The 16,024-nt window shown below is 55.0% G+C and overlaps 2 protein-coding genes and 1 long non-coding RNA gene across 3 annotated transcripts; 1 reads left to right on the plus strand and 2 right to left on the minus strand.

Moving 5' to 3' along the window:
* Window positions 1–129: 129 nt before the first annotated feature.
* LOC119090005 (methyl-CpG-binding domain protein 4-like) lies at window positions 130–3,417 on the minus strand. The gene is made up of 6 exons (XM_037212803.1): window positions 3,403–3,417; window positions 3,134–3,263; window positions 2,940–3,074; window positions 1,561–1,683; window positions 1,217–1,366; window positions 130–311 (listed from the first exon to the last, which is right to left on the minus strand). Exons 1-6 carry the CDS (start codon window positions 3,415–3,417, stop codon window positions 130–132), a joined length of 735 nt encoding a protein of 244 aa, XP_037068698.1.
* Window positions 3,418–3,636: 219 nt separating this feature from the next.
* On the minus strand, window positions 3,637–5,824 carry LOC119090410 (uncharacterized). Its single transcript, XR_005093222.1, has 3 exons — window positions 5,705–5,824; window positions 4,730–4,780; window positions 3,637–3,853 (listed from the first exon to the last, which is right to left on the minus strand). It is a non-coding gene; the product is annotated as an uncharacterized LOC119090410 (long non-coding RNA).
* A 1,901-nt stretch (window positions 5,825–7,725) lies between these two features.
* On the plus strand, window positions 7,726–14,580 carry LOC119090395 (WD repeat-containing protein 76). Its single transcript, XM_037213191.1, has 8 exons — window positions 7,726–7,761; window positions 8,258–8,381; window positions 8,967–9,106; window positions 9,638–9,804; window positions 11,099–11,313; window positions 12,453–12,634; window positions 13,062–13,180; window positions 14,143–14,580. The coding sequence occupies exons 3-8, from the start codon at window positions 8,989–8,991 to the stop codon at window positions 14,287–14,289; spliced, it is 948 nt and encodes a 315-aa protein (XP_037069086.1). The 5' UTR covers window positions 7,726–7,761; window positions 8,258–8,381; window positions 8,967–8,988; the 3' UTR covers window positions 14,290–14,580.
* The last annotated feature ends 1,444 nt before the right edge of the window (window positions 14,581–16,024 follow it).

The following is a 16,024-nucleotide window of genomic DNA, read 5'->3' on the forward strand; positions in this document are numbered from 1 at the left end:
GGCATGCGGCCGTTAAAACCCCATATACACAAACGGTCGCCATCACTGAGCGCTTGGTATGGCGGCGGTCCGACGGCGCCCCCCCCCCCCCCACTCCCACTCCCACTCCCCTTCCGGGAGCGCGGCAGCTCAAACCAGACCCAGCGCCTTGTGGTTTGTCCACAGCCAGTTGTGGTACAGATTCAGCATGTGGTCTTGTGGCCGCACCTGCTTCCACTCGCCCAGGCAGAAGATGCGGTACGAGTCGTTGCCATAGCGGCCGATGCCGTACAGCTCGTTCGGGTATTTCCAGGTCTTGGAGACGAACTCGTCTGAAATGTGAGGGGAGCACGTCACCTCATCTCGGCGACACCAAACTCCCAGCACATGCTGCACACGTCACTTTTGGTTCCCTCGACACGCGAGCCGGTCTGCTGTTAACTGTCTTATGTAGCGAAAGGCAATTACGACCAGACAGCGAAAGCGCTCATTGACTTGTCTGTGCCGGTGGGTCAACACAATCTCACGCAAAAATAAAATGTTCCTCAGGTCATTGTTAACAGAAACGTCAGAGACGACTTTGTCCAATTCGTTCAAATCGACACGAAAACCGACATATGGGGCGATTAGGGCTCCTTTGAAGTGATCACTTCAGGGCTATGGGATGAAAGTGAGTTGGGAGTGTCTGGGCAAGAGAGCATGCAAGTGTGAGCTCTCCGCTATTGAGATGTACCCCCACGCAGGACCCCCTTTTTGCTGTTTAAGCGAAAGCTCGGGCGGGGGTGCTAGCCAGGGAATCACGCCCCCTTCTGGCTGATGCACGTAGCCTTCACCGGATAAACAGGGTGTTGCGAGACTCCGAATAAGCATGAGTGATAAAAGCAGGGCGTATAATGAAAACGGTGGTCATCAATATTGATGATAGCAGCAGTCGTACCTGAGAACCTGAGTCGCACCTGAGAATCAGTGGCGGCAGTCGTACCTGAGAACCAGCGGTGGCAGTCGTACCTGAGAACCTAAGTCGCACCTGAGAACCAGCGGCGGCAGTCGTACCTGAGAACCAGCGACGGCAGTCGTACCTGAGAACCAGCGGCGACAGTCGTACTTGAGAACCAGCGGCGACAGTCGTACCTGAGAACCAGCGGTCGACAGTCGTACTTGAGAACCAGCGGTGACAGTCGTGCCTGAGAACCAGCCGGTGACAGTCGTGCCTGAGAACCAGCGGTGACAGTCGTACCTGAGAACCGGACGATGCACTGTGTGCGCCGCTCGGCCAGCCCCAGAGGCCGCAGCAGCTCCATGACGTCGGCCTCGTCGGCGTCGCGCGCCGCCCTCGCGTCCGGCCACCGCTCGAAGAACGTCTCCAGCATCGGCAGCGCCTGCCGACCTGGCGACGGCCGACACAGGTCAGCTGAGGTCAAACGTCAGCACAACAAAGGTCAGCCGAGGCCAGGGGCCAGCACATTCGCCCAAGCCGGCCCCAGCGGTGACCGCGTACTACCGACCACCAGCCGCGCCCCCGACTCGTGCCTGCCCCGGTTTCGTAGGGTGGAATCCGGGTACGTTATGCACTGCCCTTACCGGCCGTCTTGTTGAGGAAGATGGTGCCGATAAGCAGCTTCCAGGGGTCGTGGTAGTAGGTCTCCTGCATCAGCTTGTAGGGCGACCGAGGCGGCACCCAGCGGCGGCGGCCGGACAGCGACACTGCCGGGACAGACCCAGCGGTGGGTCAACGGGTCACACTGGGCGGCGGCCGGACAGCGGCACTGCCGGGACAGACCCAGCGGTGGGTCAGCGGGTCACACTGGGCGGCGGCCGGACAGCGGCGCCGCCGGGACAGACCCAGCGGTGGGTCAGTGGGTCACACTGAGCGGTGGACGGACGATGGCGCTGCCGGACAGACCCGTCAGCGGGTCACATTGGGCCGCGACCGGACAGCAGCGCTGCCGGGACAGACCCAGCAGTGAATCAGTGGGTCACACTGAGCGGCGGCCGGCGGCCGGACAGCGGAGCTACCGGGACAAACCCAGCGGTGGGTCAGCGGGTCACACTGAGCGGCGTTCCGGGCAGCGGCGCTGCCGGGACAGACCCAGCGGCGGGTCAGCGGATCTCGCTCGGTGCGACCGTGGGACGCCCCGCATGCAGGCAGGCACGGATGGTACCGGCGATCGCCGCGCCGGTTGGCCCGTGACTCGGCGACCGGCTTTGTATAGTAACAGAGCAATCTCGTGCTAAAGAGACAGGGGAGATCCCAGTACAGGCAGCTTCCAACTATGAGAAGATAGTGGGTCATGATAGATCTCTCCTCTGCTTGGTGGTAACTTTGACGCACAAAGTTAAGAAATACAATGTCAACAGCAGCCCAAAACGAGACCCATCAATATGGCATATTTCACAAACTTTACTTCAACTTGCCTCCTTCGAACGGCAGCAATTTTGGACCGCGATTAACTGCTGGCAAATGTTAAGCGTTTCTCTCGGTCATTACCAGCACTGCCAACTTCTGTCCGACACTTACTGCCAGATCGAGTGAAGATGAGGATCCCTTTGTGAAGGGAACGTGCACTTTGGTTTTATTAACGGATGGTATCGAGATAGAAAGGCGCTGTAGAAACGCTCTGGCATCGCTTTCCGTTCCAAATCCAGTCGGGTCAAATTTAGCATCGCAATAACCCGACGTTGGGCTGTGACCACATCAGCCATGCTTCCGCCGCGCCCGCCGACCACAAAAACAAACAAATCTTTCGCACGTGTATTAGCAAATAATTATTGTCACGCCAGTTCCCAACGCACAATCCAGGTGCGCGGACCGGCCGCCACCGTCAGCAATCGACGCCCGTCCTCACGCGGCTCACATGATTAATCGCCCTCACGGCTGTCAATAAAGCGGTATTAAAGCGCCGCCGCCGGCCCTCAGCTGCGGGCCCGCTGCCAGCTGGAGAGAGGCCGCTTCGACTCACCCTGCACGCGCCCGCCGGCCGCCAGCAGACGCCGCCGCGCGAAGCTGAACTTGAGCTTAATCTTCTGGTTCACGTCGTCGGTGGTCACAGAGGCGGACTTCGGCTTGCGGGCAGGCCGCGCGCGCGCTTGATGGCCTTGGCGATGCGCGCGCTGTGCGAGTGGGCGTGAGCCGCCGGCCGCGGCGTGGTCGCACCGCGCCGCTTATACGCCATGCCGACCTGCATGTGGGCGTTGAAGCAGAAGAGCTCGGGGTCCAGGTCACTGCCGATCGTCTCCAGGTAGTGGCGCACCTCGTTCTGCGAGCGGAACTTCTTGCCATTGGACTGTAATGGGACAGGAGTGTTAGGCTGCGCGGGGCGGCGCGGCGGAGACGGCCGGCGTCGGCGGTCTGGCGGCATTGACGGCAGAGCGCCGTGGGTTAACACAATCGTCACGTTTCTTAAACACAAAAGTGTGACACACATGCGACACATGCATGTGTCACACGTTGTCACACGTGTGCGTTTGTGATGTGGAATGTTTCACTCAAGCAAATAAAGAAGACCATCACATTTGGTCAAACTTTGATGAAATCAGCAATACTAACTCGAGAACTAATCTGGTACAATCAGTTCCAGCCCATTCAGCTAAGAATAATGCAATTGAAAAGGTTGAAATCAGGGTCAATTGGCGAATGCCTCTGCACCAAAAGTCGTGTATCGTCACATCCAGAGGCATGCAACACTGGCTCTATCCACTCTCTCCCTCTATTGTTACATCATCTGGCACCTGCCACTGCCCGGTATGCGTGCTCCTGTCAGCCGGGTAGCTTGCCGCCGACCAAGTCCCGTAGACGACCGCTTGTTGTTTATTGGTGTTTTTGGGCGCGCCAACTGCAGTGGTCATTTGGCGCCCAGTGTGCCCAAAGCACAGTCTGCAGAGCACATGATTGGGCATATGAACGCATGTCCGACCCTCACTTGTACACGTAGACGTCCCACTTGCCGGCCGAGACACCGGAGGAGCGCTGCACGCACTTGCGGGTCCAGCCCTCCGGCAGGCGACGGGTCGTCGAGTACACCCCATCTGCCGGCCGGACAATGGTACACACCCAGATCAGTCTGGGTACGTGCTGTCTGCCATCCATGCAGCACGCCCGAACCTTGAGATCATGCACACACCATCTGCATGTCAAGCTCTCACAGCTTTGGAAGGTGCGCTCGTCAGATCCAACCACTGGTTACACAGCTGGCACGGGGTCTGCCCAGCTCCATGGGTGGCCTGCTGGCAACATGGACTGCACACAGATGGCACAGATGTGGCACCAGAGCCTGAACTGTACAATGACCCCGGTAGCAGCATCCCCCAGTCTGGTAGCAGAGCTCTACTTAGTCTTGGGCTGGTTGTGCAGTGTGGCCAGCATACACAGCGATGTCAAAGGCACCATGTCTGCCTTTGAGCCAGTTGAACCCATGTCACCTTGCAGACAAGAGACCACATGACCTACCCACCCATCTTGTCAATCAGGGGTCAGGGGCCACCACTCTCCCCCTGTTTGGATGATGCACTCATCTTCTTGCTACTGCTTGGCAAAGCCCCCTATCCCCTGGGCATTAATGGATTGGGTAGGCCTGTCATAAAACTTCCCCAACATTTTGCTTTGATGACTGTGACATTACATGTCAATACTGGAGTTCCAGTTAAAGCATGAGCATGACTGAAATATATACACCTTAACAGCAATTAATCATCATTTCCATTTGAACAGCATCATTCAGCCAGCAAAAGCTTGAAGCATGCAAATCCGTACCTTCTGTGTCAGGTTTACGTGGTACGAAAGTTTCCTTGCTCATGGTGTGATCTGTAAGAAAAAGTTACTTGAAAAACATTGAAATCAGGAATATAACACCCATTGGTAGCTTGACACTCTGCCAACTTACAATGTATCAATGTTAGAAGCTACACTGCACTGACTAATACTCAGTAAGGTTTACTGCATATATAGAGGACCCTTTGATATAAAGTATTTCTGCTGCTAGCAATCCACAGAAAGCAACACATGTTGCACAAGCCCAGGCCCCCACTACCTGATAATTCAAGGGCATCAGGATAATTACAAGGTGGAAACTTCACAGGGCATAATGCTGGGCATGGTCCATCTGCACTTTGATGTCACCTGACCTTTAAAATGGCTGCTGCCACTGGTCTCAGGCCCTCTGGTCAGGAGTAAATAACAAATTGTAATATCTTATGCTGACATAGGTGGACAAATTGCAAGCCAAGCCCTCCAGCCAATGATGCAACCAAGGTAGGCATCACTGCTTGGACAAGGCTCCATAAGATGCTAAGCAAAGCAAGGTGTACTTTGAACATGTACAATGTATGTGCATGTATGCTATAAATCTCAGAGCCAGGTGTTTGATGGATGATCACAACTAATTTCAGTACATAGTCAATCTCTTATGGAAATATGATGCTGCAAAGTCATTCTAGGTGCATATATTGTCAAGGTTTTGTTCATATGACAAATAAGCCTGAAATTCTGTGCAAGATGGCTAAGCCAGAGTTCCACACAAGTGGTTAAAAGGTTCAGCACACCAGTCTTTGCAGGCAAAAAATGTAGTCAAAGCATTTGTTACAAAGTGGTCAATTGCTAGTGCAAAACATGGACTAATTGTCAATGAAACAATAACATCACCAACATTTGGACCGTAACACTATCACATGTGGACATGTCTCATTTGATGGCAATAGTATTAACATAAAGATGTTCAACAATACCTACTGGCCTTATCTTTCCGCTAAGACACCTGCTCTAAACGTTCTCAAATGCCACTGCTGCACTGAGTGAAAAGGCAGGTGGGTCCATTTGTTCCCAGTGAAAGTGCGTAAATTAGGAGAGGGTCGTATTTCCGCCAGTAGGTGGCCCAAGGCCCTTCCCTCGTATTCTCGCCGCAGCGGCACTCGGACCAATGCCAGGGAACGAAGGGCCTTGGGAACGACAAAATGTTCCACTCAAGGCCAGTTTCACTGTTCGTGCCTTCACGATGCGCACACCGCCCCGACCTTCACGCCCTTCACGCCAACTACACGCACGATGCGTCGCTTTTAGCATCTATGGAAATCAAAGTCTATTTGTTACTGCAAGAACCCCAACAAAGGTCGCTCAGCAAATCTCTACTTTGATAATAATTTGTGCCCTTTTGCGTAATAAAAAATATCTTAGACCCATGTTTCAACAAAGAACTATGATTAATTAGAGAAAAGAGCTCTAATTACGCGACTGTTTATCAAGAGCTATAAGTAAATACTTCCCGCCAAATACATATATGACCGAGCAAGGACATAACAGTGAAAACGAGTCGCGGTTGCGTTGTGCATGAGGTAAGCGAGGGAGACGTGTCGTAACTTGTTACACCTGCGTTTAATTGCGTATGACATGCACTCTTGCGAATGGTTTTTAGTAGGGGCTAGAAAGGTGTCTTTAATTGCACGCGAGTGTATGGTGAGATAGAGGTACCTGTTTCGAGGGTACTCAGATGGATTATTCATGGATGAAATGCACCCTAGAAATTCTATAATATAGATGGGAATAAAGCACACATGCCTCTGCCAGTTTCATAGCGCACAAGCAGCGAAATTATTGTTATCATTGGGTGTTGTGACATTAGTGTTACTCATAAGTGTTGGTGACTGCCCATAACTCATGGCACTTCCCTGTTTGAACTGGTTATGTAAACATGGCTATGAAGCGTGGGTTAGGATATGGTTGGCATTCAGTGCCATTGAGTTTGTGCCTAAGGGTGTATTTCCAGATTAAGATGACTTAAGCAGCTGTGAGCTATGGTACAGGTCTGTTTTGATGCAATTATTTTGATACTGATGGTAGGTGCATTTGTTGCATGTCCTTTTCTAGGTGCTACATAGAGCTGGGAATCAACCATCTCTCAAAGATGCCTCAGGTAAAGCATGAGCCAAATCCAGGCAAGGGATATATATCAGAGTATGAAAAAACTATACAAAGAAACATAAAAGAGAGAATGGAGATGCTGAAAAAGCTGAATTTAGATGCTATAAAGGAAGAAGCTAAAGCAGTCATCATGCCACCCAAGAAGAAGCGGAAGGTGTTCAGAAGAGCAAAACCAGAACCGTGAGTCAGTTTAACTTATCCATGCTTATGTGATGTATCCTTGGATGTCTTTTTGAGAGCATGAAGTGTGGACAGGGCGGCATTCAGAGCAGTGTTGGAAAAAATGTTTTCATGCTGGATTTGCTTCATTGCAAGTAATAGTCTTCCTTACTATGCTCCAATGGGCCAAAAGGTGTTGTCTTTTTGGGATTGTTTGCTTTAAATGGGGGGGTACTAGTACATTGGGATTTCAATCAAAAAGTCCAGGGCCTTTCAACTTAGTCCAGTGTCTTTTTGATCTTACATATAAGTGTGCACCACAAGTCTGGCCTGCATGTGGAGCTCCGACCTTTTTACTTCAACCATGGCATGTTTCAGGTTGTTTGGTACAGCCAGCTTAGTTATTGCTTTTCTGTTTATTTTAATTCATGAAGTAAGTCCATACAAGATCAGCAAACTCTTCTCAGCCAGTGATTGAGCAGCACCACTCTGTAGTAATTATCTTCTGTTAGGCATTCTGGTGAATGCCAAGGCACTGCCTGTCACTTGTGCCAGTTTGTCAGCTGGTGGCTATTCCGTCTGTCACTGGTGCCCGTCTGTCGGCAGGATGAGCTCGGTGCCGACCCGGCGCAGTCTGCGGATTAGCAAGCTGGAGCCGAGCGGCGAGCCGCTGCCCGAGCGGCCGGTCACACCGCCGCCACCCCGCAAACTCGGTCAGTGGTTGTCCCATCACATTCGTCCCGCGGCCCCCGGCGGAAGTGTCCCGCGGGACCCGGCATGAGTGGAACTCCTGTCGCTGCTGGGCCCTGGTCGGGGACTTTCGGTTGGGTGCCGCCAGGACCCGGTCGAAGTGTGGACTCCTGGTGCTGGCTTCTGGTAAGGTCTCCGGTGCCGTTGGACCGACCGGTCCGGGCGCCGCGCCTGACCTGCCGGGTTCCATACCCAACGGCCAGCTGGGTGTTTGCCGCATACACATCAGTCTGCTGCCACACGCCCATCAGCATAACGTTTGTCTCTGCCTAGGCTGCAAATGTTTGCCGTCCCTAGAATTTTAGTTACCCCTAGCGGCATTATTTGCTGCGCCAGACCGCCCTACGGGGCGGAGGGGGGAGGGGGGAGGTGTCTCTAGGAAGTGGCGGCGGACCCGCCCCGCTGTGAGACGCTCCAGGACGGTCGGGTAAGAGGTGGCGTATCCCCATTTGTGCTCAGGGAAAGAGACGGTGCAGGACGCGTTGGTGGATGGCTCGACCGCGGACGGCGCGCTCGGCTTCATCGAGGACATCAAACAGTGGCTGAGCAAGCAGGAGCGGCGACAGGACATCCCCGCCGACAGGTAAGATCATCAGGACATCCCCGCCGACAGGTAAGATCATCAGGACATCCCCGCCGACAGGTGACGGCATCAGGGCATCCATGCCGACAGTTAACAGCATCAGGGCCTCCCCGCCGACAGCCAACAGCATCAGGATGTCCCCATCGACAGGTAACAGTATCAGGATGTCTTGTCTAGTAATTGATGGACTATCACCAGCCAGCTGCTCCTGGTAAGGGCCCGTTACCGAAGCGTCGCGTACCGTCATTAAAACGGTGTGGTATCCGATTACCCTGTCGCTCATGGTATGCTGCAAGACGAGTTGTATTACCATGTGTTGTTTACATTTCTGTGGTTTTTTTTTATTGCGACCTGTCGTCTTTGTCAGTTTGATACATGGGTGCCACATGACTATTGTAGTCGGCGCCCCCAAAGCCAAAATCATCATCATCGTCAATTTGACATCAAGCGCTGTTGGCACAGCGGATTCAGTTCCTGTATCGCGTACATAGTCGTGGAAGTGGTCCTCTGGCTCTCACCATCGCGTTTTGGCGGTGTCGTGCTGAGCGTTGACTCGGCTCTGCGTGGCTCGGGGCGTCCCCACAGCTACACCCAGGCGCTGGCCAACATGACGGTGACGGAGGACACGTGGACCAAGGTGACGCCGCAGCGCATCTGCTCCATGGCCTTCTGTCCGCTGCAGGACAAGCTGGTGGTGGCGGCCGGCGACAAGCGCGGTGTGCTCGGTACGTGTCGGTGCTGCCGCCGGTGTCAGTGTCAGTTGGCAGTGTCAGTGTCATTTTGCGGCGTCGCCGGCTCTTCTGACTGCCGGAGTTGTACGGCATGTTCCCGGCCTGTGGCGCAGCACATGGAGGACCAGATCAGAGGGAGAACCTGACGGAAAGATGGTTTCACATCCCGGCGGGTAGCCCGGCGCAGAAGTCATTGTGTCGACTTCATGTTAGACCGACTCCGGACCTGCAATGCACGGTCGGGGTAGTCGGCGTATGTACGAATCGTGGTGCGCTCATGATGCGTCTGGATGTCTGTGCGTGGGTGACGAAGCCTACCCACCGCCTCTGACGCCGTGGAGGCCGGCGGACCTCGTCTCGTGTGGAGATGTACCCCACCCCGTCGGTGGTGAGGTTGACCCGCCGCTTCTGACGTCGTCGAGGCCGGCGGGCCCCGTCTCGTGTGGAAATGCACGCTCCCTCCGACTCCCGCACCACACCGCCCCGCGCCGTGTCCGACGGCCTTGGTTCTGCGCGCCGCGGCAGGCCTGTGGGACGTGTCGCTGGCGGACGCGGGCGTCCACCAGCTGGCGGCGCACAACCGGCACATCAACGGCCTCAGCTTCGCACCGCATGATGGCCATCAGTGCTTCACCACCAGCTACGACGGCATCACGCGCCGCCTCGACCTGCAGAAGATGGAGCTGGATCAGGTCAGCGGACTGGTCGCGCCGGCTGACGTGACGCTGCCGACACACGTCCGGCAGTGGGCTGGTTGTAATGATGCCAGCGTTCACGATTCTGACATTGTGGTTGATTTATCATTGTAGCATGTATTTTATGTTACATTCGCATATTGTTGCTACAGAGCATCGTGAGAACATAAGGATTCAGTGCCCCGGTAGGTCATGACGTCGTTACGTGAGCATCGTTGTGTGACCCTGTTAACACGCACTAGGGTGGCCGGCTAGGCACCCTTTGCTTGGGTGGGGGGTTAATTTGACCCCCCTGAGATATCGGGAACTAAGGGAGCTAAGGACACCAAATTCACAAGGCATCTTGACCTGTATGTGAACTCACTGAGGTCAAAGCTGGAGATTCCTAGGCCATGACCTCCGGGTCAAATAAGATCAAATAAGGTTAACTTCCAGGTTGGTCTCCGAGGCGCCCCCAGAACCTACATAACTGTAAGCAAAATTCACATGTTCAGTTAAGGTCAGTGACCTTGTTTGATTTTTTAGAGGTCATGGTGACCAAAATCATGCAAGACCTCTGAGTTTTGCATTTTGATGAGCAGCAAAGATTACGCTAGGTTGTATTTTTTTAGAAGCAAAATGTCGAGCCCGGTCATTTTAGGTCAATAACATATTCTGACCTTTAAGAACTCCATGGAAGATAAATAATGCGGTTCGTGTTATCAATAAATTCGAAATGAGCACCAGAAACTATCGCATACTGCAAGCCCTAGAGTAAAAGACAAGTTGGTTTGACCTTGGTCTGACCTTTGTACCTGACCTCAGGTCAACGCAATTTGCTCATTCAATATTGGTGTTGCCTTAGAAAGCACCTCAGAGATGTATTGCTTCGCCTAACACTCCGTTGTTGCATCAGATTTAACGATTCCCTGTAAATTTACTTCGCTGAAACCATAGCCTGACTTTGGCCTGCCATAGATCAGCGACCTTACAAGGTACATCTAAATTTTTGATGCGTAACGATCCGCTATTCATTTGTCTACAGATATGCAAAATTTGGCACGGCTGCGCCGCGCTGTTTGAAAACCATTCTGGAACAAATATTCCGGGGTGGGTCAATTTGACTTCCACACCCGAGCGCGTGTTAGCCGATGCGGTAATGAGATTATAACGTTATGACATCGCGCCTTGTTATAACAGTAAGCTGTAGAACGATCTTCATGGTTCAGGTGCCGGGCTAGTGCTTCTGCTGAGCGTTTTCTTACGTTCGCACGGCCGTTTTCGGCCGCCCTGACCCCGCGCGCGCCGCCAGGTGTACGCGACGGCCGGCTCGGAGGACCTGTACCTGATCCACCACGCGCACGTGGGGGCGGCCGGCCTGCTGATCGGCCGCAGCGACGGCCAGCTGGTGCGTGTCGACCTGCGCTCCTCCGACAGCGTCCTGCACAGGGTCGGCTCCGGAGACGTGCGCTACATCAGCGTGCACCCGAGCCGCGAGCACACGGTCGTCACCGTCGAGAGGCCCAGGTGGGTGGCGACCAACGGACCGGGCGGCGTGGAAGGCCGATGGCGCCGGCTTCGCTGCGACCTCGGGGTGGCCTGGGACGTCATGGAGGGGCCGCATCTTCACCCTTCTGGCATGCTCCACCGGACTGGGATAGCGTATGCTCGTTTCATTTTTGTAAGGCACTTAAGAGTACTTTGCCGTGTCAAAATCCCGATGAAGTTATGCGCAAAAATTGAGGAAATTTGTGATTTGCTCAATGCATCCGACGCCAGAGTATCTAGTGAAGCATATTTATACGAGAGTTGGACTCATGACCGTCGATAACCGGACAGAATGTGCTCATAACACTGCTACGCCTACATTATGTGCATTTTGCTACGTTAAAAATCGGACAAGGTCAGATCAGATATCTCGTAAGAAATATGGGCTTTGCTCGTGGTGCCGTCTCGTGCACGTTCAGATGTCGACGACTTGACTTACACCTGAATGAAGGACGAGGCCCGCATGAGCGTCGGTGAACCTTTTACGCGTCACGTGGTGCCGTGGATCTGGACACATGAGCACTGCGGTGTGACCGATGTCCGGGAGTCAGTGTGGCCGGTGGCCGGGAACCAGTGTGACCGGTGTTCGGGAGCCAGTGTGGGCGGCAGCCGAGCACCAGTGTGGCTGGACGTGTCCGGGAGCCGGTGTGACCGGTGTTCGGGAGCCAGTGTGACCGGTGCCCGGGAGCCGGTGTGACCGGTGTTCGGGAGCCAGTGTGGCCGGTGTTCGGGAGCCAGTGTGACCAATGTCCGGGAACCAGTGTGGCCGGTGGCCGGAAGCGGGTGTGGCCGGTGTTCGGGAGCCGGTGTGACCAATGTCCGGGAACCAGTGTGGACAGTGGCCGGGAGCCGGTGTGACCGGTGTTTGGGAGCCGGTATGACCAATGTCCGGGAACCAGTGTGACCGGTGGCCGGGAGCCGGTGTGACCAATGTCTGGGAACCAGTGTGGCCGGTGGCCGGGGGCCGGTGTGACCGATATCCGGGAGCCGGTGTGACCGATGTCCGGGAGCCGGCGTAACCGGGATCCGGGAGCCGGTGTGCCATTGCCTGGGGACGGGTGACTGGTGTCCCGCCGGAGAACCGTTCCCACGGAGCCGTCCGTCTGCCGCTGTTCCAGCACCATCAGCCTGTGGGACATGCGCCGGCTGAAGGGCGAGCGCAGCGCGCTGCAGCGGGTGGAGCTGCCGCGCGCCTGCAGCAGCGCCAGCATCAGCCGGCGCGCCGGCGATGCCCTGGTGGCGCTCAGCAGCGACGACACCATCCGCCTGTACAGCGACCTCAACAGCGGCGACATGCTTCGTGAGTGAGAGTCGACCGGGCGTGAGTGGCGACGTGTCGGCGGCGGCGACCGGACCCCGGCAGTCGACCGGGCGTGAGTGGCGACTGTGCCGGCGGCGGCAGTCGGACCCGGGGCAGTCGACCGGCGTGAGTGGCGACTGTGTTGGCAGCGGTGGACGTCAGTCTAGGGTAGTTGCGGAGCTCCGACGACAGGTTCTTTTGTGTTGGTGGTCAATGACGGTGCACCATGGAGCTAATAATGGATTGTCCCGACGCAATCACGCTGTGGGACACATCAGTACAATTTTGTATCATCCGCCTAGATATGTTTTATCTGCCCCCTCCCCTCCCCTCCGTCTCCAACGTTCTGATATGTCATTGCCAAGCGCCAGTTTTGTCGCGGTTTGACTAACGATGATGATATTGACTTGTGGCGCGCCACCCTCAGCCACCAAGACGATCCGACACAACAACCATACCGGCCGGTGGCTGACCACGTTCAAGCCGACCTGGCTGCCGGACAGTGACGACCTGTTCCTGGTGGGCTCCATGGACCGGCCCAGACGGGTGAGAGATGATCCGGTCTAGGCTAGGACGGCCGGGCCGCCAAAGCCGAACCCTGTAGAGTGAGGACTCCGGTCCGTGTTGGAATGTTTCCGCTGTTCTTACTGCTGGCAATACAGTCAGTGTGGGCTCGAATTGGACCTATATTCTTTGGGATGTTTAGAACGTCTAGAACAACGTGGGCCACCAGGCAGGGGGGCAAAACCAGGTTTAGGTTTTGAAAGCGAATCCAAAGCTAAGACTGGCATAAAGCCGAAGCCAGCCGTGGAAAGTGTCTCGAAGCCGAATCAAAAGCTTTTGAGAAAAAAACGCGATACGAAGCCAAATCCTAAACCTTCTTCGTTCCCATAGCGCTGCAGGCCACACGTTTTTCTCTATTCTTAGTCTTTGATACGTGTCAGTTATGTTTTACATTCTCCAGTTCAGCCAATTTTCTAACGAGGAGGACTAGATTTTCATGGCCTAACTAGTTGGAAGATAAGTTGTAATTCGCAGCACTAGCTTTGTTATTGGCAAATGTATGGCATTGCCATTATTAAGGTGTACGAGCTGCCGTCGTCGGCCGAAGCCACGGTCTGTGTTGGTCTGCGGGCGGGACATGGTCTGCGTTGGTCTGTGGGCGGGACATGGTCCGTTGGTCTGCGGACGGGACATGGTCTGTGGTCTGTGGGCGGGACATAGTCTGCGCTGGTCTGCGGGTGGGACATGGTCTGTTGGTCTGTGCGCGGGACCTGGTCTGTGTTGGTCTGTGCGCGGGACATGGTCTGCGTTGGTCTGCGGGCGGGGCATGGTTTGTGTTGGTCTGCGGGTTGGACATTGTGTTGGTCTGCGGGCGGGGCATGGTCTGTTTTGGTCTGCGGGCGGGACATGGTCTGTATTGGTGTGCGGGCGGGACACACTCGCGTGTGACCGTGCGAGGCCGGCCCGCCGCCGCCTGCCGCCTCAGCTCGGCTTTTGTGCTGCAGATGGAGGTATACGACCGAGCCGGCCCGGTGTACCACTACCTGATGGGGGAGGAGCTGCAGTCGGTGTGCTCCACCATCGTGTGCCACCCCACCCAGCCGGCCATAGCCGGCGGCAACTCGTCCGGACGCGTCTACGTGTTCCAGTGAGGGCCGCCTCAGCTGGTGCCGCGCGGCTGGGCTCCACGGACGCCTGACCCTTGGACCAGGTCCGCGCCTCGTCACCGGCTGGGGGTGCGGGCGCATGTGTCATCAATCGGAGGCGTGCAGTATGGCTCGCCGACTCGTGCGAGGCTTACCATGACTCCAGTACCTGTATGCTCACCGGTAATCGAAATTTCTCCAACGTTTGATAGCCTTGATACAACATTGCGGTAGAAGCCTTCCGCACCACCGGATGTAGTGGTTCAATAGTTTTTACGATGTTGTAGTTTAATTAGTTCACTTCGGTAGGCAATGCTGCGGTGGTTTTCCAAGGTGATCTTGATTTCTAGTAGGATTTCGCGCTGTATTCCAGATCTGGGTTACACATCAAGTGCCATCAATTCTTATAGAAGCATGCGCAAAAGACGGGACGTGCTATGTTCTATGCACTAGTGTAGAATGGTTCGAAATGTGACATCGTGCGATGTTTTATGCACTAGTGTAGTATAGTTCGAATTTCAGCATCGTGCGATGTTTTCTATATGAGTGTAAGGTAGGCAATACGATGTCGCTTTTTCTAAATACATTTTGATAGCTATGCCGGTCCTTGTGGAGAAAGGGATGAAAACGTCCGGTGCCGCCTCCCAGTCCGCCGCGAGACCGCCCGCCCTCGTTCACGTTTGCCTTGACAGACATCGTCAAGACATTTGAAAAACGGCTCGTTCGTGTGCTATGAGCACCACCAACGGTAAGACAACTGACGCTGCTGTTGACTGCAAATAAGACCAACGCTTTCGACCGATTCTGCCCATGCGTTGGCCGCCACACAGCGGAAGGCGTGGGCGTCTAGCCCGGCTGTCCCTGCCGCTCAGACCGCATGGGTCAGAACATTGCTGGCTGTGCAGCGCTGGTTACGACCATGTGCAGCACTGATTATGATTATACGAAGTTAGTGAAGGTCGCCAACTCCTCCAGCTGATTGTAAGATGTCTCATAAGCGCAAAATCACTCAGTCTGGTGATGGTTACATGCGCGTCTGGACCGGACGGAACTGGATGGAGCGTCATAAAGCGAGACGGGACCGGAAGGTGTCACTTCAGACTAGACCTGGCGATACTAGACCAGGCGGGATGGATGGAACCGGACGAGGTCTGATGAGATCATACGAGACTGGACGGAAGCAGACAGAACCAGGTGGCAGCGTACGGGACCGTGCGGCAGCGGACGGGACCGACGCAACGGACGCAACTGAATGAGACATAACTGACCGGACGCGGACCGGACGAAATCAGAAGATGCCTTGTCGAACTGAACAGATTCAGACGGCATTAAACGTCACCGAAAGGAACCGGATGAGACAGAACGGACCACACAACCGGAACGGATCGGGCGGAACCGGACAAAATATCATAAGGCGAGGCGGAACCAGGACAAACCAGGCGCGACCGGGCGGGACCAGACCAGACCGGTTGAAGCCGGGTGAGACCTCATGAGACCAGATGGGAACGGATGCAACAGGACACGACCAGACGGGACGGGACTGGACCAGGAGGTACTTGGCTTGACCGGACAGGACCGGACGGGGCAGACGAGACCGGACGAAATCACATGGAACAGGACAGCATTGGACGTGACCGAACCGAGCGCAGTGCTACTGAACTGGATCAGACGGACAGGATGGGACGCTAAAAGGTCCAGATGGGATCAGACAGAACCGGATGGGACCGGGTGACCCAGATGG

The sequence above is a fragment of the Pollicipes pollicipes genome, unplaced genomic scaffold (genome assembly GCF_011947565.3).
Source record: "Pollicipes pollicipes isolate AB1234 unplaced genomic scaffold, Ppol_2.1 Scaffold_3087;HRSCAF=3621_pilon_pilon_pilon, whole genome shotgun sequence".
NCBI classification, from domain to species: Eukaryota; Metazoa; Arthropoda; class Thecostraca; order Pollicipedomorpha; family Pollicipedidae; genus Pollicipes; species Pollicipes pollicipes.